The sequence below is a fragment of the Budorcas taxicolor genome, chromosome 8, assembly GCF_023091745.1.
Source record: "Budorcas taxicolor isolate Tak-1 chromosome 8, Takin1.1, whole genome shotgun sequence".
NCBI classification, from domain to species: domain Eukaryota; kingdom Metazoa; phylum Chordata; class Mammalia; order Artiodactyla; family Bovidae; genus Budorcas; species Budorcas taxicolor.
Genome location: NC_068917.1, coordinates 91,679,993 through 91,705,667, shown reverse-complemented (window position 1 = coordinate 91,705,667; position 25,675 = coordinate 91,679,993). Strand labels below are relative to the sequence as shown.

The 25,675-nt window shown below is 44.3% G+C and overlaps 1 protein-coding gene across 1 annotated transcript in view; it reads right to left on the bottom strand.

Moving 5' to 3' along the window:
• The window catches only part of SHC3 (SHC adaptor protein 3), a 180,875-nt gene that overhangs the window by 56,075 nt on the left and 99,125 nt on the right, over nt 1-25,675 (bottom strand). Inside the window, exons 3-6 of the mRNA XM_052645198.1 lie at nt 20,634-20,697; nt 17,869-17,988; nt 14,303-14,356; nt 6,277-6,328 (exon numbers count right to left, since the gene is read on the bottom strand). Coding sequence (XP_052501158.1) covers nt 6,277-6,328; nt 14,303-14,356; nt 17,869-17,988; nt 20,634-20,697 — 290 coding nt within the window. The remainder of the gene's footprint in view (nt 1-6,276; nt 6,329-14,302; nt 14,357-17,868; nt 17,989-20,633; nt 20,698-25,675) is intronic.

Sequence of the window (25,675 nt, the reverse complement as noted above, 5' to 3'; positions counted from 1 at the left end):
CCAAGGGCTCCTGGAGCCACCAGACACCGGAAAAGGCAGGAAGGCTCCTCCCCGGGACCTTCGGAAGAAGCACAGCCCTGCCCACATCTTGATTTTAGACCCCGAGCCTCTAGAACTATGAGAGAGCAACTTTTGTTGTCTTTAAGTCACAAAGTTTGTGGTAATTTGTTCCAGTGGTCACAGGGCTCCCCTGGTAGCTCAGCTGGAATTTAAAGAATTCACCTGCAATGCAGGAGACCCCAGTTCAATTCCTGGGTCAGGAAGATTCCCTGGAGAAGGGACAGGCTGCCCACTCCAGTATTTCTGGGCTTCCCTAGTGCACAGATGGTAAAGAATCTGTCTACAATGCAGGAGACCTGGGTTCAATCCCTGGGTTGGGAAGATCCTCTGGAGGAGGAAATGGCAATTCATTCCAGTATTCTTGCCTGGAGAATCCCATGGAGAGAGGAGCCTAGCAGGCTACAGTCCATGTGGTGGGCTACAATCCATGGGGGCGCAAAGAGCTGGACACGACCGAGCGACTAAGCACAGCACAGTCACAGAAAACCAATACAACCATAAAGACAATAATGTAAAATGTAAATGTAAATTAAGGACGACAGTATAGAATAATGGAGAAGGCAATGGCACCCCACTCCAGTACTCTTGCCTGGAAAATCCCATGGATGGAGGAGCCTGGTAGGCTGCAGATCATGGGGTCGCTACGAGTCAGACACAACTGAGCGACTTTGACTTTTCACTTTCATGCATTGGAGAAAGAAATGGCAACCCACTCCCGTGTTCTTGCCTGGAGAATCCCAGGGACATGGGAGCCTGGTGGGCTGCCGTCTATGGGGTCGCACACAGTTGGACATGACTAAAGCAACTTAGCAGCAGCAGCAGTATAGGATAAAATATAGGATGACCAGGGAAGATGACCTAGGAGGTGATGTCATAGAAGAAACCTAGAGGAAGTCAGGGAGTGAACCATGGGGAGGTCTAGTGTAAGAACGTCACAGGCATGGGGTTAAACAGGTGCAAAGGCCTGAGGCAGGTGTCTACTTGACATGTTCAAGGATGAGCCAGAAAGGGGTGGAACTGGAGTGGAGGTGGGAGAAAATCATAGGAAACAGGACAGCAGATGGACCAGGAATCAGCTCACATTGTGACAAGTGAGACAAGCTCTAGGGAGGAAGAAAAGACTTAGCTCATGGCTTATCACAGTGAGGGGCCTAGGAGACTTGTGAACAGAGACGCGCAATAGGTGGGTACAAGTCTGACTTTCAGCCAGAGTCTGAAAGTCTGACTTTCTGGGCTAGGCAGAAATATTCAGGGTCTTCTGCACAGCAATGGGAATACTAGACCATCTAACCTGCCTCTTGAGAAATCTGTATGCAGGTCAGGAAGCAACAGTTAGAACTGGACATGGAACAACAGACTGGTTCCAAATAGGAAAAGGAGTATGTCAAGGCTGTATATTGTCACCCTGCTTATTTAACTTCTATGCAGAGTACATCATGAGAAACGCTGGACTGGAAGAAACACAAGCTGGAATCAAGATTGCCAGGAGAAATATCAATCACCTCAGATATGCAGATGACACCACCCTTATGGCAGAAAGTGAAGAGGAGCTAAAAAGCCTCTTGATGAAAGTGAAAGAGGAGAGTGAAAAACTTGGCTTAAAGCTCAACATTCAGAAAACGAAGATCATGGCATCTGGTCCCATCACTTCATGGGAAATAGATGGGGAAACAGTGGAAACAGTGTCAGACTTTATTTTGGGGGGCTCCAAAATCACTGCAGATGATGATTGCAGCCATGAAATTAAAAGACGCTTACTCCTTGGAAGAAAAGTTATGACCAACCGAGGTAGTATATTCAAAAGCAGAGACATTACTTTGCCGACTAAGGTCCGTCTAGTCAGGGCTATGGTTTTTCCAGTAGTCATGTATGGATGTGAGAGTTGGACTGTGAAGAAGGCTGAGCACCAAAGAATTGATGCTTTTGAACTGTGGTGTTGGAGAAGACTCTTGAGAGTCCCTTGGACTGCAAGGAGATCCAATCAGTCCATTCTGAAGGAGATCAGCCCTGGGCTTTCTTTGGAAGGACTGATGCTAAAGCTGAAGCTCCAGTACTTTGGGCACCTCATGCGAAGAGTTGACTCACTGGAAAAGACTCTGATGTCGGGAGGGATTGGGGGCAGGAGGAGAAGGGGACAACAGAGGATGAGATGGCTGGATAGCATCACGGACTCGATGGACGTGAGATTGAGTGAACTCCGGGAGATGGTGATGGACAGGGCAGCCTGGCGTGCTGCGATTCATGGGGTCGCAAAGAGTCGGACACGACTGAGCGACTGAACTGAACTGAACTCTGCACAGCATGTTTAAAGCCCAGAGGGTGGCTTGTTTGTTAAAAAACACTGTTGACAATAGTCAGATAAGGGAAACAACAACCTAATCGTTCGCCCACAGGAAAATTAACCTCCCATCACAGAGTTATTTGATGAAATTTAACCTCCTGGCTTAAAAAAAAAACGAATCATTGCTTTCACCTAAAATGAGGTGATGAGGTTTTGCATCTAGGGAAGGAAAAGTCAAAGGAAGTGCTCTATTATTTACGGAGTTCATACTCTGTGAGGTTCTACCAGAAAGTTACCTTCCGGGACCTACCAAGTTAAGGTAACCTACAAAGTTACCTTCTGGGGCCTCTGGTCCAAAGCCAGAGGAACCCTAAATTCAGGGTTGAAATGATCGTGAGCTACTAGAGCAGCCTGAAGAAGGAAGTGTGGTCGTGTGAGCAGCAGTCCACGGGGGGCTTCCCTCTCGAGCCCATTCACCACATTTCCCCTTATTCAGGAAACCCTGGGGGAAAAGCAACTTCTAACCCTGGGATTAGAAGCTATACAAGCTGAAGAGAGGGCTCTCTGTCATCAGGTCAACACCACAGGACATTCTACAGCAAGTTCAGGAGATCCAGTGGGTGCCTGCCCAGGGATGCTACTGTGCTTATAGGTTATAGGAATACAAGCCACCTGCAGGCAGCCATATGTCTAAGCAGAACATTATCTTTTAGCTACTTTTGTGACCCGGACAGTCCATCCTGAACCAAAAGACATTAGGTTTCAGGGGATGGGAGTCATTGGGTTATAATCCAAATTCCATTGTGAAAATGGTATATTAGCATCCTGCAAAGCCTGCTTTGTTGAGAGTTTTATCCTACATATATCAGGAGTTACCTTCCAGACCTCCTTCCTGGTTGGCTTTCCCTTTCAATGATAAGTTGTCGACTTCATGAAACTTGCCCATTTGCAACGCTTATCTCCTAGAGATGCTAGTGGTGGTTACCATAGAACTTAATGACTTGGGTCAGAGATCCTTGACTCTTCCACCAGATTAATTAGAATAGCCATGGATTCTTGACACTTGAGAGAAAAATATAGATGCTGGTCTGTAAGTACTTCTAGATTAACCAAAACACACACAGGAATGTATAAGCAGGAATCAATGTGGAAAAGATGAATGATAACGGGGAGGGACTCTGACTCATCTCTGTAGGATTTTGACAGAAGACTTTCTCAGTTCCAGATGTGGAACCAGGTATCTGTCCATTCTAAGGAGCACTGCCGGCAGCCAGGGAATCACAATGCTACAAGGCTTACCCTAGCATATTGACTGGGGCCTCTGTGTGGGGAGTTGGCTATCTAAGAGTCCAAATAAGAACACTTACTCCCAGAATATCTTGCTAATATGACTCCTGCATGTCAGAGGCCATTCTTACTAAGTTAAACTCTCTTCCTGGAAGTTAAATTCCAGGAGGAGAAAGAAGAACAGAGCAACCAGGGGAGCGCTCCACCAGTATCTTATGGAAGGAGGTAGTGGTGGGGTGGACATACATGGAATGAAGGCAAAGCCAACTCTGAGATACTGTGGACTCAGGCAACCCTCCTCCCTTCACTTACTGCCTCGCAGAAGGCTGTGGCTCCCTGTATGTGTGTGTTTGCAAGGGTGGCAGGGGTGGGGACAGAGATGTGAGGGATAAAGAAAGCTACAGATTCCTGTCGGAGGGCAGGTCTGGCTCCCTTGTCCCCTGAATCTGAGCTGGCTAGGACTGCTTGATTGGTAAACTATGACAGAGGTGGAGCCATGCCTGGCCTTCTACTGTATGTGCCCACACGGCATCATGGAGCCCAGAGCTGCTACATGGGACGTCCTACTTCTTTGATGGAGGAACCACCTGGAGGGACCCTGAGACTCCATGCAGAGGGAGAAGGACCCTGCTGGCTTAGACTTCTAGTCCTTCCTGCCAAGGTATGAGGCATGGAAGTAAAATCAATCTGGCCCTTCTAGACCAGGCCAGCTACCAGCCAAAGACCACCCAAGACCCCACCGATGCCACATAGAGCAGAAAAATTGGCCAACTGAGCCTTGCCTGGACTTGTGACACAATGTATCAAAAAAATACTTTTAAAATGATGGTCGTTAAGCCACAAAGCTGTGTTACAGGCAACAGATAACTGAAAGGAAGAAGTGAACATCTCCCACAAAGCATCTCAAAGGACCCCTCTGCTGATCGTAACATCAAAGCATCAGCAGCACAGCACAGAGGTCTGGCATCTGTCTTCACACTAGCACTGCACACAGGTCCCAAGGGGGAGCTGGTCTAGAAACCAACACGCATGTGAAATATATCCTGATTTCCATGACTTTGAAAAGGCACTGTGGGCAGAAGGCACTGCTAGTTTCTGCCTGTGAAACAAGACAATAGCTTGTATGCATCTATGGCCCTAAGTCAAATTGCATGAGGTTGTATTCCTTCCGGGTCTGTCCCGAGAGCCTGATTTCTCAGCCTTGGCTGAACATGGGCACCACTGCTCTGAGGCCTGAGAACTGGGATTTTTAGAATTCCCTGCTGCTGCTGCTGCTAAGTCACTTCAGTCACGTCCGACTCTATGTGACCCCATAGACGGCAGCCCACCAGGCTTCCCCATCCTTGGGATTCTCCAGGCAAGAACACTGGAGTGGGTTGCCATTTCCTTCTCCAATGCATGGAAGTGAAAAGTGAAAGCGAAGTCGCTCAGTCGTGTCCGACTCTTAGAGACCCCATGGACTTCAGCCTACCAGGCTCCTCCGCCAATGAGATTTTCCAGGCAAGAGTACTGGAGTGGGGTGCCATTGGCTTCTCTGTAGAATTCCCTAGGTGATTTAAAATATAGCTCATTTTGAGAGCCATTGACCTAGGAACCATTAAAGGTATCAAAAGAAAGTCTAGGATTACTTGAGGTTAACCTGGAACAAACAAAAATAAAAGAACTTCAACCAGTATAACTCTGGAATGTGGTGCAGCCTGCCACCTCCCCCTCCCCCAAGGTTAGTGGGAAAACAGAATTCCAAAATCACATCTGTGCTGAAATTTTAAAGAAGAGTGTGTGTGTATGTGCATGTGTGTGTGTGTGTGTGTGTGTGTGTGTGTGTGTGTGTGTACAGACAAAAATTTTGCAAGGCCAACTAGGAAATTTTATTTGGTTTCTGGGATAGAGGATGGGAGGAGGAGGGGAACCAATGGGTGTTGAAGGGAAGGGCCATTTTGTGTTGTTACAAGCTTCACTGGTGTCATCGATGAGTTCTCAATTGGAGTCGTGCGCCACCTGGCGGCTGCCTGGAATTCAAGCGTAGCACTCTCCTCACTCAGCCCACCGGCCCCCGCCGGTTAACACAGGAGGGATGGGAGCACTGTTTGTAATTGATGGGATGGTGGGTACGAAGGGAAGGTCTAGGAATAAAGTGTCCATGAGGATGAGAAGTACTTGATCCTTCAAATCCCCTACCTAGCCTGTGTCTGAGGCCTCTCTGTCTAGCATTTTTTGCGGGGTTTAAGATGAGAGCCCTGAGCTTGGACCCTGGCCTCCAGGGCCACGCAGAGCGGTGTGAGACAGTTGGCAGTGGATAAATGAGGAGATGGTGTCGGGCAGGAGGCTAGCAGCCTGTAAAGGCTTCAAGTGTAACTGAGTCCACCTTCAGAGTCTAAGTGGGAGCTGCGTTGTACAGGTCAGGTGTACCAAGTTCTAGCCATCTGGATACAGGTGTGTGGTTCAGACTCTCAGATATCCAGTGTCTCCTAACCCAGCCAGGTGTGCCGCCACACTTCACTGCCTGTAAAGCTCAATTACCGCTGACAGTACCAGAGAACACTTGTTCGTGCAGGTGAAGAGGGCTGAAATCATGAAGACCAATTTGTATCCAGTGTTAAGCCCAGCTGCACATGAGTGAGAAATGACAAAGGTCACACATGGCTTACCTCTGCGATTAACAGGGTCCTTAGCAACATACGCAACGTAGTCTGTTGTGTCCTGTGAAAGAAAAAGGAGCTGTCAAATCACTAATCACAGGTGAAGCAGAGGCATCGTGTACACAGCAGCTCAGATACCAAGAGCAGCCCAAACGACAGACCAGCTAAAGGACATGTCTTGAACTGTACGCAGGGCAGGATCACCAGAGATCAGCAGACAGCTCTCACTCACACTGCGAGCAGCAAGGACCTAGAAGGCCCAGGTACTCAACATGTTGGATCACCCAAGGAGTTGTAAAAACACTGATCACTGAGTCCCAGGTCCCAGATAATCTGAATTAACCAGAGTGGATGTGGGCCCCAGGCATCAGAATTTTTAAAAGCTCTACAGATAATTCTATTATGGACCAAGGCTGAGAAACACTGTCATCAGCTCTCCAACAATGGTGCTCAAATCTGAGCTGGTGTCAAGAGTCCCCTGCAAGGCTTGTTACAGTGCAGATTTCTGGGCCCCACCCCAGGGTCTCCAAGGGCAGATCCGAGCTGAGGGCCCAAAATGTACATTTCTGACAAGTGTCCAGGCAGCTGCTGCTGCTAATGATCTGGGGGCCACACTGAGAAAATCAGAAGCGGATGTTACAAAGATTGGTTACAAATACCCTTAATGGGTGGGTGAGGTATGATGACTTGAATGACTGATTTTAATCCTTTTGAGATGTTTCCAAAGTTTGAATTCTATTGAGAAATCCAGTACTTTGGCCACCTCATGCGAAGAGTTGACTCATTGGAAAAGACTCTGATGATGGGAGGGATTGGGGGCAGGAGGAGAAGGGGATGACAGAGGATGAGATGGCTGGATGGCATCACTGACTCGATGGACGTGAGTCTGAGTGAACTCCGGGAGTTGGTGATGGATAGGGAGGCCTGGTGTGCTGCGATTCACGGGGTCGCAAAGAGGTGGACACGACTGAGCAACTGAACTATACTATTGAGAAGTCTCCCCCTTACACATGAAATATAAGTCCCTTGCTGTGATCTGATTTAACTAGAGTGGATGTGGGCCCCAGGCATCAGAATTTTTAAAAGCTCCACAGATAATTCTATTATGGACCAAGGCTGAGAAACACTGTCATCAGCTCTCCAACAATGGTGCTGTGTGCAGAGCACTTGGCACACAGAGGAACTGATGATCTCAGAAGTGGGCCTAGACAACCATGTGGATTTTAGTTTCTAAACAGAGGAACCAACAATTCTCTGAATTGTTTTTTTTTTTTTTTTTGGTTGTACTGGGTCTTTATTGCTGCACGTGGGCTTTCTCTAGTTGCTGCAAGCAACGGCTACTCACTAGTTGTGCCCAGGCTTCTCATTAAGGTAGCTTCTCTTGTTGCGGAGCACAGGCTCTAGAGCACGTGGGCTTAGTTGCCCTGCAGCCTGTGAGCTCAGTTCCCAGACCAGGGATCAAACCTGCATTGGCAGGCCAATTCTCAACCACTGGACCACCAGCAGTGGCCACAGGTCTGGAAAAGGTCAGTTTTCATCCTAATCCCTAAGAAAGGCAATGCCAAAGAATGCTCAAACTACCACACAATTGCACTCATCTCACTCTCTAGTAAAGTAATGCTCAAATTTCGCCAAGCCAGGCTTCAACAATATGCGAACTGTGAACTTCCAGATGTTCAAGCTGGATTTAGAAAAGGCAGAGGAACCAGAGATCAAATTGCCAACATCTGCTGGATCATCAAAAAAGCAAGAGAGTTCCCTGAAAAACATCCATTTCTGCCTTATTGACTATGCCAAAGCCTTTGACTGTGTGGATCACAATAAGCTGTGGAAAATTCTGAAAGAGATGGGAATACTAGACCACTTGACCTGCCTCTTGAGAAATATGTATGCAGGTCAGGAAGCAACAATTAGAACTGGGCAACAGACTGGTTCCAAATAGGGAAAGGAGTACGTCAAGGCTGTATATTGTCATCCTGCTTATTTAACTTATATACAGGGAACATCATGAGAAATGCTGGACTGGATGAAGCACAAGCTGGAATCAAGATTGAAGGAAGAAATATCAATAACCTCAGATATGCAGATGACACCACCCTTATGGCAGAAAGTGAAGAACTAAAGAGCCTCTTGATGAAAGTGAAAGAGGAGAGTGAAAAAAGTTGGCTTAAAGCTCAACATTCAGAAAACTAAGATCATGGCATCTGGCCCCATCACTTCATGGCAAGATGGAGAAACAATGGAAACAGTGGCAGACTTTATTTTGGGGGCTCCCAAATCACGGTAGATGATGACTGCAGCCATGAAATTAGAAGATGCTTACTCCTTGGGAGAAAAGTTATGACCAACCTAGATAGCATATTCAAAAGCAGAGATGTTACTTTGTCAACAAAGGTACATCTAGTCAAGGCTATGGTTTTTCCAGTAGTCATGTATGGATGTGAGAGTTGGACTGTGAAGAAAGCTGAGCACTGAAGAATGGATGCTTTTGAACTGTGGTGCTGGAGAAGACTCTTGAGAGTCCCTTGGACTGCAAGGAGATCCAACCAGTCCATCCTAAAGGAGATCAGTCCTGGGTATTCATTGGAAGGACTGATGCTGAAGCTGAAACTCCAATACTTTGGTCACCTGATACGGAGAACGGACTCATTTGAAAAAACCCTGATTCTGGGAAAGATTGAAGGAGGGAGGAGAAGGGGACAACAGAGGATGAGATGGTTGGATGGCATCACTGAGTCAATGGACATGAGTTTGAGTAAACTTTGGGGTTGGTGATGGACAGGGAGGCCTGGCGTGCTGCAGTTGATGGGGTCACAAAGAGTCAGACATCCCTGAGCAACTGAACTGAACTGAACTGAACTGAATTGGAGCACCAAGGAAATCCCATCTCTGAATTCTTCAAAGCAAAAGAAAGACTTTGCTGCAAAGTTGATATTTTCAACATTCAAAACATTCTCAAGGCAGGGGGGCAACTGGTAAAGTTCTCCCCATGGCTGCTGGTATTTCCCCAATGTGATGGCTTCAGAGGACTCCAAGGTTATTTGCTTTTTGTTTGTTTGTTTTTTTCTTTCAGCATTTGCAAGACTGTCATGAGTTCCTTCATTGTGATTCTCTGTGGGCAGAGAAGACAACCCTTTCTCTTCCTACAGCACTCCAGAAAACCCTCCAGTGTGAGGGGGAAAAGGGGAGAGTGGGCGTGGGGGTGGAGGATGCCGTGGTACGATCATCCATGGCAGGGAGTTCATGGTTCAAGGTGTTTTTCCAAACATCACTCCCCAGAACTCACAACCACTCACTAAAAAAGGAGAGAGCTTCCAGCAGCTCTTGATATATTGGACTGCTACCCTGGGGTCATTCTCCAGCATGCAGCCTGACTAAGCTGTTTCCTCTTTCTGCGCAGACCACTTGCCTTTGGTATATTCACAGACTGACCAGGCAATTAGAGTGGGAGACCCACAGTCGACACAGCTTCCTGTTTCAACAGGGAAGATCTGCTCAGAATCTGAAGCTATTTGGCAAAAATAAGGATTGTATGTAGCTTGTAATCATAGACACCTTTCTGGGTGCAAGAGATGTGAATGTCAGAAGTGACCCTAGAAAGCACTTAGTGTTTCTCAACCTGAGATCCGTGGAACGCTGGGTTTGGGCAGGTATATTCTCCAGCTTTTGAGATTTCTCAAAATCTCTTTTATGGTTTATATTTATACCAGAATCTCTTTTATGGTTTCCTTTCCATGAGAATCTTAAAAGTTAATACAAGAAAATGCAGGATCATTCGAACAACTGTGTCATCAAGCTCTGCATGCAGTTTCAGTGCCAAGATTTTCAGTGGGGTTTCCAACATTCTGGGTGCCACATTTTTTAAAGAATTAGAGAGAAAAGAACAAGCAGACTAGATGGCTTTGCCCCACCTGAAGCAATTTAATGTCACTTTTGTACGCAATGATGTATGACTGAAGTGTTTACTTGAATAGAAGAAATTAGTGGAAAGAGTGAGTCATCCGATGCCTGTGATAGTACAGTTGCTGCCCTCAAAAGCTCCATGGTGGCCAGTTTTAGAGTCACATTGGGAGCAGAGATTTAGTTTCAGCAAAACTTTATGCGTCACAGTAAATTAATTTTACTTTGAATGTTGTCGAGTCTTACTGTGTTTATTTGCACTTCCAAGTTTGATGGGCATTTACAGTTCAATAAAAGATGCAAACAAAAGGAGTCTACACATAATTTATTTTTGCACATATTTTGATACCAAAATTAGAGTCCACACTTCTGGCATATACAAGGAAATTCTTCTATTTCAATCCTTACTCTAGTCTGAGAAATGCTCTGCTGGCTCCAAGCTAGGGAAGGAAGACAAGGCAAGAGACATGGCGTGCCCCTGTCACTCAGCTGATCAGTGGTTACTCCAAGGACACAGCCTTTCTGATGCCAAAAATGATGCACTTCTTCTGGCACAGTAGGGAAGTGTATTGCTATTCAAAACAATGCTATTGACATCACCCAGTCATACAGTGAGCACTCTAAGTTCCAAAGATGGGGCTGCCAAGTGCTTATTCTGTATTTATACACGTGTCTTCTCACTCCCAAGCTTTTCTGAGCTCAACCATTATTCTGGCATTCTTTTAGTGATCTTTTAAAGCTGCTAATAATAGTAGATTATTATCTTACTCATCTTATTCTTATAATGAATAAGAATAAGACAATTATAATGAATAAGAATAAGACAAATACTGTCTTATTCCAGTCTGTCTTATTTGACATTTCAAAACACCATATTCTTACCCAGTAAACTGAGGCACAAAGCAAAAAATTGACACATACTTAGCATCAGAACAAGGAAGAGAAATAAGAATTGTTAGTTTTATTTAAAACATCTACCAATTGTAATGGTTACAAATAAATTTGGAATGGGAACTCAAGCACAAGGTGATATGCAGTTGAATTGCTTAAAATTAGAAAGTAACTAGGTTTCCTATCCCCTAGAATCATAACATTTTTTATATCAGAAAAAACATTAAAAGTTATGAATTACTTTAGGGGTTACTGAAATGTTTCCTTTTTTAAGAAGAGGTGATGATGAAAATTGAAAATAGTTCACAGACCTTAGTGCATCCTGGATAAGAAAAAATAATTTCAACCCAGGACAATGTATTTGACCTTCCATTTCCCATCTTTGCACCTCCTCTCATAACATCATCATGAAGATGAGGTTTGAGACAAGTTCTTGAAAGGAGATGTTGATGCAGGTGTTCAGTGTTTCTGCATCTTATTTTTCAAACTTCCAAATTTAAGAAACTGGTTCCAAGCATTACATTAGGCAAGAATTAGACAGCCAGTGCAGAATAATTACACCTGGTTACAGATGTAAGTATAGATATGTGTGCAAAATAATTAGACCTGGCTACAGATGTAAGTCGGAGAAGGCGATGGCACCCCACTCCAGTACTCTTGCCTGGAAAATCCCATGGGCGGAGGAGACTGGTAGGCTACAGTCCATGGGGTCACACAGAGTCAGACACAACTGAGGGACTTCACTTTCACTTTTCACTTTCATGTACTGGAGAAGGAAATGGCAACCCACTCCAGTGTTCTTGTCTGCAGAATCCCAGGGACAGGGGAGCCTGGTGGGCTGCCGTCTATGGGGTCGCACAGAGTCGGACACGACTGAGGTGACTTAGCAGCACAGATGTAAGTATAGACATGTGTATATGTCTCGTGTATGTGTGGCACAGGTAGAGAATAAGTGTCTGACCATGTTTTGATGTAATCTTCAGAAGTGCTCCTTGGATGGGCTTGATTATGGAAGACTTCCACTTTCTAAACGTACATCTCAATGAGATATTTCATTTTGCAGTGGATAGTAAGAAATCAAAGGATTGAAAAGAAAATAAAGGAAGGGAAGGAAAGAAAAAAAAGAAGAGGAAAGCATCTTGGAAGACTTCTGAAAATTAGACCCTAAGTATGAAATAGGGCTAAAGCCAGTGAAACCCACTGAATAAGATGTTTAAATAATGCTTTGGTCATTCTGTGACACTTTCAGTCGCTCAGTCGTGTCCAGCCCTTTGCGACCCCATGGACCACAGCACGCCAGGCCTCCCTGTCCATCACCAACTCCTGGAATTTACTCAAACTCATGTCCATTGAGTCGATGAAGACATCCAGCCATCTCATCCTCTGTCGTCCCCTTCTCTTCCCTCCTTCAATCTTTCCCAGAATCAGGGTCTTTTCAAATGAGTCCGTTCTTCGTATCAGGTGGCCAAAGTATTGGAGTTTCAGCTTCAGCATCAGTCCTTCCAAAGAACACCCAGGACTGATCTCCTGTAGGATGGACTGGTTGGATCTCCTTGCAGTCCAAGGGACTCTCAAGAGTCTTCTCCAACACCACAGTTCAAAAGCATCAATTCTTCGGTGCTCAGCTTTCTTAATAGTCCAACTCTCACACCCATACATGACTACTGGAAAAACCATAGCTTTGACTAGACGTACCTTAGTCGGCAAAGTAATGTCTCTGCTTTTTAATATGCTGTCTAGGTTGGTCATCACTTTTCTCCCAAGGAGTAAGCACCTTTTAATTTCATAGCTGCAGTCACCATCTGCAGTGATTTTGGAGCCCAAGAAAATAGTCTCTCACTGTTTCCCTGTCTATTTGCCATGAAGTGATGGGACCAGATGCCATGATCTTAGTTTTCTGAATGTTGAGTTTTAAGCCAAGTTTTCACTCTCTTCTTTCACTTTCATCAAGAGGCTCTTTAGTTCTTCTTCACTTTCTGCCATAGGGTGACATTTTAGCAGAGGTTTAAGGGCAACACTTTAGCAGAGGTTTAAGGGCAAAGAGCCATCTGCAGGGTGGCCAAGTCCCTCTCCTGCCAGTGCTCTTGGTTCAGGCGTCTCCCTGTCTCAGACCCTTGAGCCTATACCTCCCCAGCAGGAGCATCTGAATGATGCTGGGGAGATGGGAGTGATATCTCCCCGGAAGCTGCAGCAGGTGGGGGAGAGAACAGCAGGCGCAGACTTTCCTGTAGCGAATATATTCAATGTCATGATTACACTCTCCTTCGGAAATGTAAGACTGGAACCAGCAGAAGAAATCATTCCCTTGATTTGGCTTTCAATGTGCCAACAGCAGTTTTACAATCAGGCTACCCAGGTAGGAGTGTGGAAGAAAGGAATATGAATTAAACATGGAGTCTGGGAAAAATCCCCTTTCCCGGCTAGAAATAGACAAGGTCCCTGGCCTTGAGATAAGAAGTAATTAATATAATGCACTGATTACTCAGGCTATCTTGGACCAGTAAGCCTTACATAAAATCTGAACACTGCCTACCAACAATTTGATAAAATAATACAGACAACAATAAGGATAACAAAAATACTGTCCTGCCTGAGGAGGGAGTGGTTTTCCTGACACTGAAACTGAATGCTAGCCTTGTATTGTAGATTTCCTGACCATATGTGGGGGGCAAATTCCCTAGTTATGCCACCTTCTTAATAAAAGAAGCCACAAAAACTGGAACATTCTCCTATTCTCTATCCTCTCTCTCCACAACTCCTTCCCTGTTGGCAAAACAAATCATTAAAAGACGACAGTGTTAAATTTGGAGAGAAAAATACCAATTTCAAATATTTATGAATAAGTCAGCGTAAGTAAATTCACAGCCTTTGGATAAACTTAAAATCCCCAAATGGAGAACTCCGGGGGAGAGCCAAGAGGAAAACATAAACGAAGCAGGACCGGCAGAGTCAGGCGTACAGAGGCCACTTTGAAAACTAGGGAGCTATGTCACTATCCCTTAAGAAAGCCGCTGCTTCAGAGACTTTTGACAGCTTTTGACTAACAAAATGAAATCTAATAGTAGGTCGTTGCCATGGGTCACCCCTAAAAAAAATGATAGGAAGAGCTTATGGAATGGAAGCAGAAATAGCTGGTATCACAGTTAAATTTCCTTACAGGGTTCTAAGAGGCATGTTTTTGAAGCAGGGTCCCTTCTCAGCAACTCTGACAAAAACAAGCAAAAACAACGCCAGGGGTACTTACCGGGTCTCCCCCGGAGGCAAACGAGATGGACTGCATGTGATGATTGGCTATAATCTGCCAGGCCGAAACCAAGAAACAAAGATGTGCTGTTAGTATCCTTCCCATGTCTTGGAAAACAAACTGTTTGTTGGCAGACAATACACATCAATAAGGTTTCCTGAAAACTGGTAAAATTGGTACCCAGTGAAAAGAACAATCATAAAAGTAGTAATAATAGATAACCTCGAGTGAATTTTCAAAGCATATCAACTGTTCATTTAACTACTTTGCCAGAACTTTCTCATTTATGTCTCATAGCAGCCCTGTGACGTAAGTAACTATTGCAATCCCACCTTACAGATGAAGAGCCTGAGGCCCCCAGGGGCTAAGCAAGCAGTTGGCTCAAAGCGCTATAGCTAATAAAAGGGAGAGCTGAGACCTGAACACAGAGGGTCTTAATAACCATGCCTCTTTGAGAAGGAAGACGTCTCACCTACACACCAAAACTGTGCAGTTTGTTTCCAAAGACATATGGGGTCTAAAGACCCCATAGCTGGAGGGGAGGGGAATGTGGTTTTCCCCTGCTTCATCTGGTTTGTATCATGAGCACACGAATTAGCTTACATCCAAGATCACAATCAATGCCCTCTCCAGCACTCTTGCCATTGATCAATTTAAAAACCAGCAAGAATGTTCCAAGTTAATTTTAAAATGGGAAATTTCCATTAGCATTATCAACTGCAGCATACAGAGGAATTTAGTAGACACTGAGCAAATTAGAAGCTGCCCTAAATTTAAAAAGCTACATAAGTCTTCCCTGCTATTTTTATCCTTTTAAAGACAATGCAGTAACACTGAGGTAAATTTTCGGGGGTGGGAACAGCATTCTTGCCTCCAGCCCAGCATAACCAAGTTTGTTTCTGCACAGCCCCCTCAGGCCCTCGCCAGCAGACAGGCAGGCAGGCAGAATTCACAGAGCCATAATCCTACCATCCAAGGGATTTTTCCGATCGTGCGCCAGTAAAACTCAAAGCAAAGCAATAACTGAATTTACAAGATAAAATGAGATATTTTAAAATGCCTACTTCAGTTGTTGGCACTCACAAAACTACTCAGAATCTGGAAAAATCCTGAGCATATATATGAATAAAAACAATGAGTCCAGCTCTGTAGCCTGTACTCAAACCCAGCTGGATCAAACTAATGGTTGCTTTTTGCATCTGTTTCCTGCCTCTAGTCTAGGGGGTAGGGGGCTCCCAGGGGAGCAATGAGGACGTAGCAGTCCCCAAATGATGACAAACTGTGACTTCTATAGTTGTTCATTTCTGCTTGTTAAATGTTTTAATTTTTTATTCCAAAGCAGCCCTAAAGCTGAGATTTGGAAATCAAAGATTTCAGAATAAAATGGACATCATATTTGGTCAACATGACCATTACTGTGTGATTTTATGTTGTCACTTTGGGTAGAGTAGAAATTGAAAAGGAGAGTAAGAAAATGAGAGCTAATTAACTAAAGGATGTGTTTTGCTCTGAGGGTGTTTCATCTTGTTTCTCCTCCTTGCAAGCTCTGCAGAGGAGAGCTAGCACTGCATTTCTGTTGTTTCTCTGGATTGGGAAGGGCAGGCCCACTCAAGCTCCTTCTCAATCTGCTACAGCCAGGCCTAAACTCGGGAGAGGCTGAGGGATGTGAGCTCTGGCTCCTGCCAAACCTTCCTCAGACTGTGCTCCTGTCATCTGCACTGGCATCTCCCAGGACTCTTGAGCCTAGCACTCCCTCCCAAGGGCAGGACGATGAGACCAGGACATACCCAACCAGCCCTCAACCCCAGGATGGGGAAGGCCAAACATTGTGACCTCATCCTTTCTGCTCTGAGAGTTTGCCTCTCTCTCTCGTTTTATTTTTTGAGGTGGAACACGAAGTATAAGGTGGAATTGCAAAGATCTCACAGAATTGAGGACCATGGCCTGAAGGTTCCTACAAACAAAAGATACAACAGTCACATGCAGTAAAAATGGAAGAGAACAGACTGCGGTTGCCGAGGGGGGAGAGGGCAGGAGGGAAACACTGGGAGTCGGGGATTAGCAAATGCAAACCATTATATAGAGAATGAATAAACCACACGCTCCTACACTATGGCACAGGGAACTATATTCAATATCATGTGATAAATCATAATGGAAAAGAATTTTTGAAAGAATATGTATATATAAATACATATATAACTGAATCACTTTGCTGTACAATGGAAATTTACAAAACATTGTAAATCAACTATACTTCCATTTTAAAAAAAAAGAATGAAAGTGGGCATGTGAGGGAAACCCTGAGGAAACCTATCTCATTAGCTTTCATGCGCAAGCGTGCTGCACCCCAAGTCACCACAGTGCTCAGCTAAAGGCAGCTACAGAGAAAGGCTGAGACCATTGCATCTTTCTAATCCACCATGAGATGACTGGTTACCCATCCCTCAGAAGGGCCGATGAGAAGGAATTATCCACCAGTTGAGTGAGGACAAAGGAATGGAGTGAGAAGTGGCATCCAGTATGCCAAAACACAGCCTAGGCATTACCTCTCATTTCTACGCCAGATCTAGAATTTACTTCAGCATCTGGGGTTGGGGGCAGGGATGAGGTGGTGTCCTATTCATCCTAAATGAAGCTGGGCAGGCTGCTTGCTTACCTGAGGGTGTGGAAATCAATAAATATGACTGTGTTTAGCAAGATGAAGTTAACCCTGGGCATCCCCGGTAACACACAGCAGAGTGGGGAAGTATGTCACTCAGAGGTCTGTGGATTGCCCAGCCTTCTCCATGGAGACACACCTGAATCCCAACTTACACGGCCGCCAACAGAACCCCAGACTGAGCTGAGCGTGTTCACCTCCTTTGTTTCCTTTGACTTTCAGAACCAAAGTGCTCTTGGTTCCAGGATAGCTACTCATACACCCATTTTCCCAGCTGAAGGAACTAACAGTCAAAGAAACTTAAATGACAGACTGTGGAAAAACCCAACTATCTTAACAGTCTTCCTCAGTAAGCTTCATCACCCCCACCTCAGTCAGCCAGGACCCCCCACACTGGACGAGCCACAGATGCACCATGTCACATCAACTCCACGACAGTCTCAACTGTGAGAGCCTCCAAAATAACGACCCACTAAGAAATTAAGAATACTATCAATTAAACCACAGCATGTGACCATTTCAAAGATGATAAATGTGAAAATTAAATGTGGGCTGTAGAACCAATAAAATACAACGTAAGAGAAAACAAAATGGGGCAAAGGGACATCAATAGGAAACTTCTGCATATGCAAACACACCTCTTTTTAACTCTAAGTAAGTCAGTGATTTCATGCATTTTCCTTCCCTCCCCCAACAAAAGAAGGTAATTCATAGCAAAATTCAAAAGACCTAATTCCAGCTATCACTCACTTGATGAACTTTAAAAGTGGCCAGAGTTTGTAGACTGGTGAAAGTTTATACAAATGTGTTTCACAGGGACCCAATAAAGCTGGAAATGGGAAGCCCTTTCAAACAGCCACGGTTTGGGGGTTCTGGGCAGGGCAGGGCCTGGGTGCCTACAGACCTGTTTGGAGTCTGGCGTCCGCAGGTTCAGGCTGGCTGTGGAAATGGTCAGGGAAATGCTCATGCCTGCAAACTGGAGGTTGCTCTTGCCCAAGATGCTGGACAACATTTTGCTCGGAGGCTGTGAAATGAAGAAGCATTATTTTAGCTTTCCATTCTCAGGAGGCCGCACTGACAGGGCCCCATGCTGTTCCATCCGCCACACCTCCAATCTCCACCATCCCCTCTCATCAGGCCCGCAAAGGCAATGTCACAGAAATGAGCTGGGAGGGTGAGATCTGACCCTAAGACATCAATTCTAGAGTATGCAGTATGCAAACTAAAACACCTAATATGCACACACTGAGATGAGGACCCTGCAGGCAGGTCAGAGGTGTCAGTACACCAGGCAGCTCTTTTGGGATGAGTCTCATGGGGGTCACTCTTAAGCCTCAGAAAAGCATCACAGGCCACAAGTTTTGCAGCCTCAGAAACTGGTTTCATCCCACCAGGGAACTACTCAGGACTAGACTAAATGGACCAGCTCATGGGGCCGATGAACAATCAAATGGTCCAGTTAAATCTGTTGGGTCTGGGGCCAGCACAAGGATGGACAGACCCAGTTCTGCTCCAACTGGTGCATAAAACAGTCCTCCAGAACTGTCCTTGGCACAGGGATCAACTGCGCCCCGCCACATCCTTCCTTTTCAGATTAGAACATGCCTTCTTCTAAGATGCCAATGCACACTAGTTCTTAACCAGGCAGGCACTATTTTTGAATCCCCTGCCAGAGCTATTTAAAAACAGAGATGCCTAAGGCCCACCCAGGAGATTCTGATTAAGTATACCAGAGTGGAGCCTCAAAATAGAAATTGCTTCCCCTACTTTTGTCAAGAGGACCATGAGGGAATCCTGAGAACTGCTGGTCAAGTACCATGTGACTATAAAAGCATTCCTGTTTTCAAAATTCTGGAGCCTGCCTGGTCCTCTATGTCTCCCGTGGGCTGATTGAAACACAGGCTAGCACATCAAGCCGAGCCTTCATCCAAAATCATCTGTCTGAAATCCAGTTACTCTGTGGGTTCACAAATGTCTGCAAGCTGTGAAAACAGAGCTGACCCGCAGCCCTGGAAGCAGCGGAGGCAATGACACAACGTGCCCCAGAACCTCAGCCTTGGGACAGACTCGAAGATAAGGATGCATGCACTCCCCACCATTCAGTCCAGGCTTGGAAAAGTCCAGATCATGGGTATTTAATTATGCATATACTTTCACTTTTTACTTTCATTCATTGGGGAAGGAAATGGCAACCCACTCCAGCGTTCTTGCCTGGAGAATCCCAGGGACGGGGGAGCCTGGTGGGCTGCCATCTATGGGGTCGCACAGAGTCGGACACAACTGAGGTGACTTGGCAGCACCAGCAGGCACTTAAGGAAAGAGTTTTTCTATGTTTTCTCTTAATCAAGTTTTTTTTTTTTTTTTTCCTTTCTGGTCCAGCCACCTTCAGGATGAAAAAAAGGTCAAGGAATTAAAAGTGCAACCCCTGAAGTCAGGCGGCCTGAGCTTGAGCTCAGCTCCACCATCTTCTCGCATTGTAAGTTCCCATCCCTGTACCTCAGTTTCTATCATCTGTAAAATGGGGATATCCAGTGGTATTCTAGAGCTGGTTTGTTCTAGCTAAAGAAAGCCAATTATTAATTTTTTCGGAGTCTTATGAGCTGGTCACAAAGAGTCGGACATGACTGAGTGACTGAACAACAATAACATGAGCCGGTCATTAAAAGGAGCTGCTACTTAAAATTAATTTATGTAGACTTACAATTAAATCGATGACATTTAAAAAACAAGCAATAAATACTCAAAACTCATCACTTCCTAATTGTTGCTGCATTAGCTATTATGTATTAGCTGTGCTGTTCAGGTTGGTGACTCAGCGGTAAAGCATCCACCTACCAGTACAGGAGATGCAGGAGACTCGGGTTCAGTCCCTGAGTCAGGAAGATCCCCTAGAAGAGGAAATGGCACCCCACTGCAGTATTCTTGCCTGGAAAATTCCACGGACCTAAGAGCCTGGCAGGCTACAGGGCATGGGGTCACAAAGAGTCAGACATGACCAAGAGATTGAGTATGCATGCCCATGCTGCTCAGGCTCCTTATGTCCATTACATGCAGCAGGGATGCTGCGTAACAGTGACCTAGAACACACTTCTTCCCAACTCCCCTTTAGGCATATCAGGTTAGAGCTTGAAATAGGCGATAGTGGAGCATTTACACCATGGAAACTGGCAAACAAGACAAATTTAGTGCTTCTCAGTCTCCATCTCCAGCCCCAAGAGCCTGTTGCTCAACTTTTACCAGCACACCCCTGAGGGCATCAACCACAAAGAGTCGCTCTAATGAAATTAATTAATGTACAGAAAAGCCGAGAAGAGCATCTGGCCCTGGTTTACAGGGCTTTAGGCATAGACCTGGGGTGTTTACTTTGGCAACCCTGTTAATTAGTCTTGATAGCTAACTATCCTCATCGACCATATGGCAAAGAGGGAAACTAAGCTCTTTTTGTTTTTAAAAGTGACAAAAGTCATTGTCACTGTAAGTTACCCCCTTTAAACCAACGGATGACTCTTGGTTCCCCGCTGCTCAGCAAAAAAAAAAAAAAAAAGTGACAAGAGCCAGGCCATGGGAAAGAGAAGCTGAACAATGTATGTGATTAAAGATACTGCGTGGTGACAGAAGCGGGGAAAAGGAGAGGAGACACAGGTAGACACAGAGCTGGGAGGACGGTACCTTTCTCTTCCTGAAGGCTCCCTTGGATCCAGGGACAGCTTCACAAACCCGGCTGATGGCTTCCCTAAGAGGACAGGAAGAGAGATCCATTTTATCACATCCATCAGGATTACATAACTCAGATTGTCTACATGTACAAAAAACAAAACGAAAAATCCACCAGCAGTGCATCTTAGAACCTCTGACTGCCAGTATCATAGCTCTATCTGTTGCAATGGCCATTTCCTAAGGCTGTGATATGTATCAATGCCGCACTTGCTTTTTTCTTTTTCAACATTTGGTTAAGATTCCATTTTAGAAAATCAGTGCCGTGAAGCGCTGAAGTGTACTTTTCTGGATGTTCTCTCCATGGCTGTGGTCATGGCACAAGGCCCAATTCTAATCAAGCACTGCTATTGATCAAGATCCTTCTGAAGTGAGTCAGAATGTAATTAAAAGAAATTCAGTCCTCTGAGTGCTATTCCCAGCTTCTGCAGTTACTAAATATCATAAAATCAAGAGAGTTTTGAAAGAGGAGAGGAACTCCGGGGGTATACAAATGAGCCAGAAATGAGGCTCTGTGCAGGCATTTCTAGAGTAGCTACAATGTGCTGGGCACAGTCCTGAGGAAGGAGACAAGGAACATAGGTACCAAGGGGGACTGACAGGAGGACCAGCTGCAGAGCGTCTGACCCACAGGCCTGTCCAGGGCAGGAGGCATGAAGCAGTGTGTGCATACTGTCATGTCCAATTCTTTGCAACCCTGTGGACTGTAGCCTGCCACATTCCTCTGTCCATAGGATTTTCCAGGCAGGAATACTAGAATGGATTGCCATGCCCTCCTCCAGGGGATCTTCCTGACCTGGGGATTGAACGCACGTCTCCTGCATTGCAGCCAGATTCTTTACCACTGAGCCACCCAGGGCACTCACAGGAGCAGTGGGTGGGTGCTAAAGTAAGACCAGGTGGAGGCTGCTATAGCCAAGATACTGGAAGCTGGGGAGAACATGGCTCTGATGGGTGCTTGAAAGCATGTGTAGCAAAGTTTTGTGACTCAGCCTCCGTGAGAAATGATGAGTGATATGCCAAGTGAGGCCTCAAAGTCAGGAGCCCCGAAAAGAGCTGGGTTAACTTCTAACTCCCACATGGAAAATGACAAAATAGTAAAAGAACATAAAAAAAATAATAAATAGGAATTTGGAGACACATTGAATAATAAAGAAGATAATAGGTTCTCAGTGACATTTCACAAACTTTTTCAGCTGAATACTTCTTGTAATTATTTCTATCATATACAAAAATTATTACTGTCACAATAGAATGCTTTTAAGAGAAATACGACCTTGTCAAATTAAGCAAGAGACTATTAAGATAAGCTTTACATTTGCCATTCAACTCACTGTAGAGAAAAGAGAAAGAAATACTATTCTAAAAGTTCAGATGCCATAAAAACAGTAGACAATGAATCATCATGATGTATAAAAAGTTTATTTGAAAGAAACAAATTTTTTTATGTTTATCCTTAGTCATTTATTTTAAAATACTATTATTCTAAAAGTGGTTCTATCAAAATGATCATCCAAAATATTTTCTAAAGGTAAACACCTTATTGAATAGAGTCGAGTCATTTCTCTAGAGAAACATGCATTTTTTTTAAAGTTACTATATTTTATCTGTTTAATTTTTTAGAAGTTTGATGCCTGTCTGCATTGTGTGTGTTCTATTAAATGATATATTTAGCTGAGCAAAGCAGTTCAGTCTCTGATAGTCCCAGCAGGCTAGAAAGACATTATTTGGTGAAAAGTTTCCAGTTAGTCATTTTTTAAATATCCCTAGTAAGCATCGGATTTCTTTTCCCTTCCACCAGTATGCAAGAGGAAAACAACTGGTCTTGGATCACAGGCTTCAAAAAAGAAATGTCAAATGTCTAATTTAGTATATAGCTTCAGTTCAGTTCAGTTCAGTTACTCAGTCGTGTCCAACACTTTGCGACCCCATGAATCACAGCATGCCAGGCCTCCCTGTCCATCACCAGTTCCCGGAATTTACTCAAACTCATGTCCATTGAGTCGGTGATGCCATCCAGCCATCTCATCCTCTGCGCCCTTCTCCTCCTGCCCCCAATCCCTCCCAGCATCAGGGTCTTTTCCAGTGAGTCAATTCTTCACATGAGGTGGCCAAAGTATTGGAGTTTTAGCTTCAGCATCAGTCCTTCCAATGAACACCCAGGACTGATCTCCTTTAGAATGGACTGGTTGGATCTCCTTGCAGTCCAAGGGACTCTCAAGAGTCTTCTCCAACACCACAGTTCTAAAGCATCAATTCTTTGGTGCTCAGCTTTCTTTATAGTCCAACTCTCACATCCATACATGACCACTGGAAAAACCATAGCCTTGACTAGACGGACCGTTGTTGGCAAAGTAATCTCTCTGCTTTTCAATATGCTATCTAGGTTGGTCATAACTTTCCTTCCAAGGAGTAAGCATCTTTTCATTTCATGGCTGTATGTAGCTTAGACATCATCAAATGTCCCATGTAGTCAAGCCATGAAGCTTGAGCAACAGGCCTTGCTACCTATGTATCACTTTGGGAGGTGGAAAAGACCAGTGAGCATTAAGAATGGGATTGTGGTGAAAATGTTGCAAATACTAAACATGGTCTATCAAACAAATCCCATTATATCTATTCCTCCCATAGAGAGATAAGCAACCATCTCAGGGCATGTTCAGAGATTCAATCTTTTGGCCTTAAACTTCGCAAATGTAAGACATTCTAGAAATGTTTCAGAGTTTATGGACTCAGGGAAGTCCTAGGTATCCCCCTTGTGAGCCAGCTTTTAGAATCCCCAAGGAGGTTTGCAAACCAAGCTGCTTTTCAGAAAAATGCTCTCCTTTCATCATTGGCAGAAACTTGTTTCTAATGACCATATTCCTAATAAGTGTGAATTCTCATTTCAATCAGGTCGATGGTATCCATTTCTGTTTGAAATAGAAATGTGACATAACTATTAATAAGTGCAATAGTTAGATGACTGAAATTCGCTTGAACTTCAAAGTCTAATTTCAATGTAACAATTTTTATTGTCCCTCCTTACTCCCTAGCAGAGTGCCTCTTGGTGATCAGTACTATTTCAATTGGTTCATTTAGCAATCATTATTTAGCCTTTGTATAAGTCCATTTAATCCTAGTTTAAGCTTCCAGTTGTGTTTTTGCCCTGTTTTTAATAATGGAAATTGCATCCTAACATTCTGTCCAGCGAGATCCCATTTTGGTAAGTCAATAATGACCTTGGAGTTCAGTTAATATGAAAATGGAATGTTTGGCACCTCCAGAGTCATCTAAGAGTGCAATTACTGGCTTCAATAGCCAGCCCCAGATGCTAATCCTTACCTTCTCATGATTTCACCACCGTCCCTTTTTCAGTCTAAAATTCTCATTGTTAGAGCCAGTACCCTTGAGATTTAACAGCTTTTTCATTGGAATACAGTACTAGATCCTTTGAAATCATGCAGCATCACCTTATTCCCTACTCACAATCTCATTGCTGCCCACCCAGTCTCCCCAAACACACACACACACACACACACACACACACACACACACACACACACACTTTATAGACTAAAACAATAAAAAGAAGAAAAACAGGACATCTGGGTTATTTCTCCACTTATCACTCTTATTCTAGTGGGTTGAGTGTGCAACAAACACACACATATAATCACAAATTGCGATCCATTTCATGAAGAAACAAAAAGAAGTAAGGGTATGTAGAATGTGTAGATAAGTAGAATCTGCCACCCTCAAATATGCCTCTCTGGTGTAAGGATCATTCTGAGCTGAAGGCAACTGAGAAGAAGCAGATACAAGAAAAGCTCCCTGCACTTCCCCTATTTGCCTAAAATCAGGACATGAATTTTCAAAGGTATTTCTTTCTCCTCTCTACCAGGAAGGACACCTGGAGACAATGCTACGTGTGTGTGTTAGTCGCTCAGTCAGGTCCGACTCTTTGTGACCCAATGGACTGTAGCTGATGGCCTGTCCATGGAATTCTCCAGGCAAGAATATTGGAGTGGGCTCTGATTTCTTCCTCCAGGAATCTCCCTGACTCAGGGATCAAACCTGGGTCTCCTGCATTGCAGGCAGATTCTTTACCCTCTGAGCCACCAGGGAAGCCGGAGACAATGCTAGACCTTGATCAACTAAGAAATGCACCAGCGGAATCTGCATAACAAACCTTGTTACAAACTCTTATCTTCCATTAGTTTCCCCATGCATTTTGTCTTCCCACAATCTGTCACCCCTAGAAATGCAGTCTTTTTCTTTGCGTCTTGTCAATTCTGTACAGATCTATTCTTCAATTAAGATGTAAGCCCAAGTTCTAAGCACTTCTTTGTGTTACTCAATGCTGAGTTTCACTGTGTGCATATGCACTGCATGCTTTAAGCAACAGTTCACCTTTCTCTCATTAATCTGTCTTCTGTTAGTCTAATTTTAGTGTCCCAGGCAAAGAACATAGGCGGCTAGAGCACAAAAGTTTTTCCTCCCCTACAGAATAAATGTGGTAATGCGTATCAGTTGAGGGGAAAAGTTACCCAGTGGGGGGCATTTAAGTGCCTGGGTAACCATCTAGGGAAAAGTAAGTTAAGTTTCTATCTTATATTTATATAAGTTTGCAAATAGATCCTAGGTGGATCACAAATTTAATTTGTTTGTGATGAAACCATAAGAGTACTAAAAGAAAACAATATCATAAAACTTCATGCACAAGAAAAAATGGCAACATTTCACAATCAAAGAGATAACTGTCCTAATATAAGTCAATAAAGAAAACATCAAAAACCCAATGGAAAATGGGTAAAAGATAAGAACAAAGAGTTCACACAGGAAATAAATGGCTCTTGAAAATATGACAAGATTCTCAGCTTTGCCATAGTAAGAATACAAATTAAAGCCTATACTAAAAATCAACTTTCACAGTCAAAGATTTAAGCTTGATAAGACTTTGTAGGTAAAGTACCTGCATCAGTAAGAGTGTGGAAGTTGATATAGCCTCTATGCGA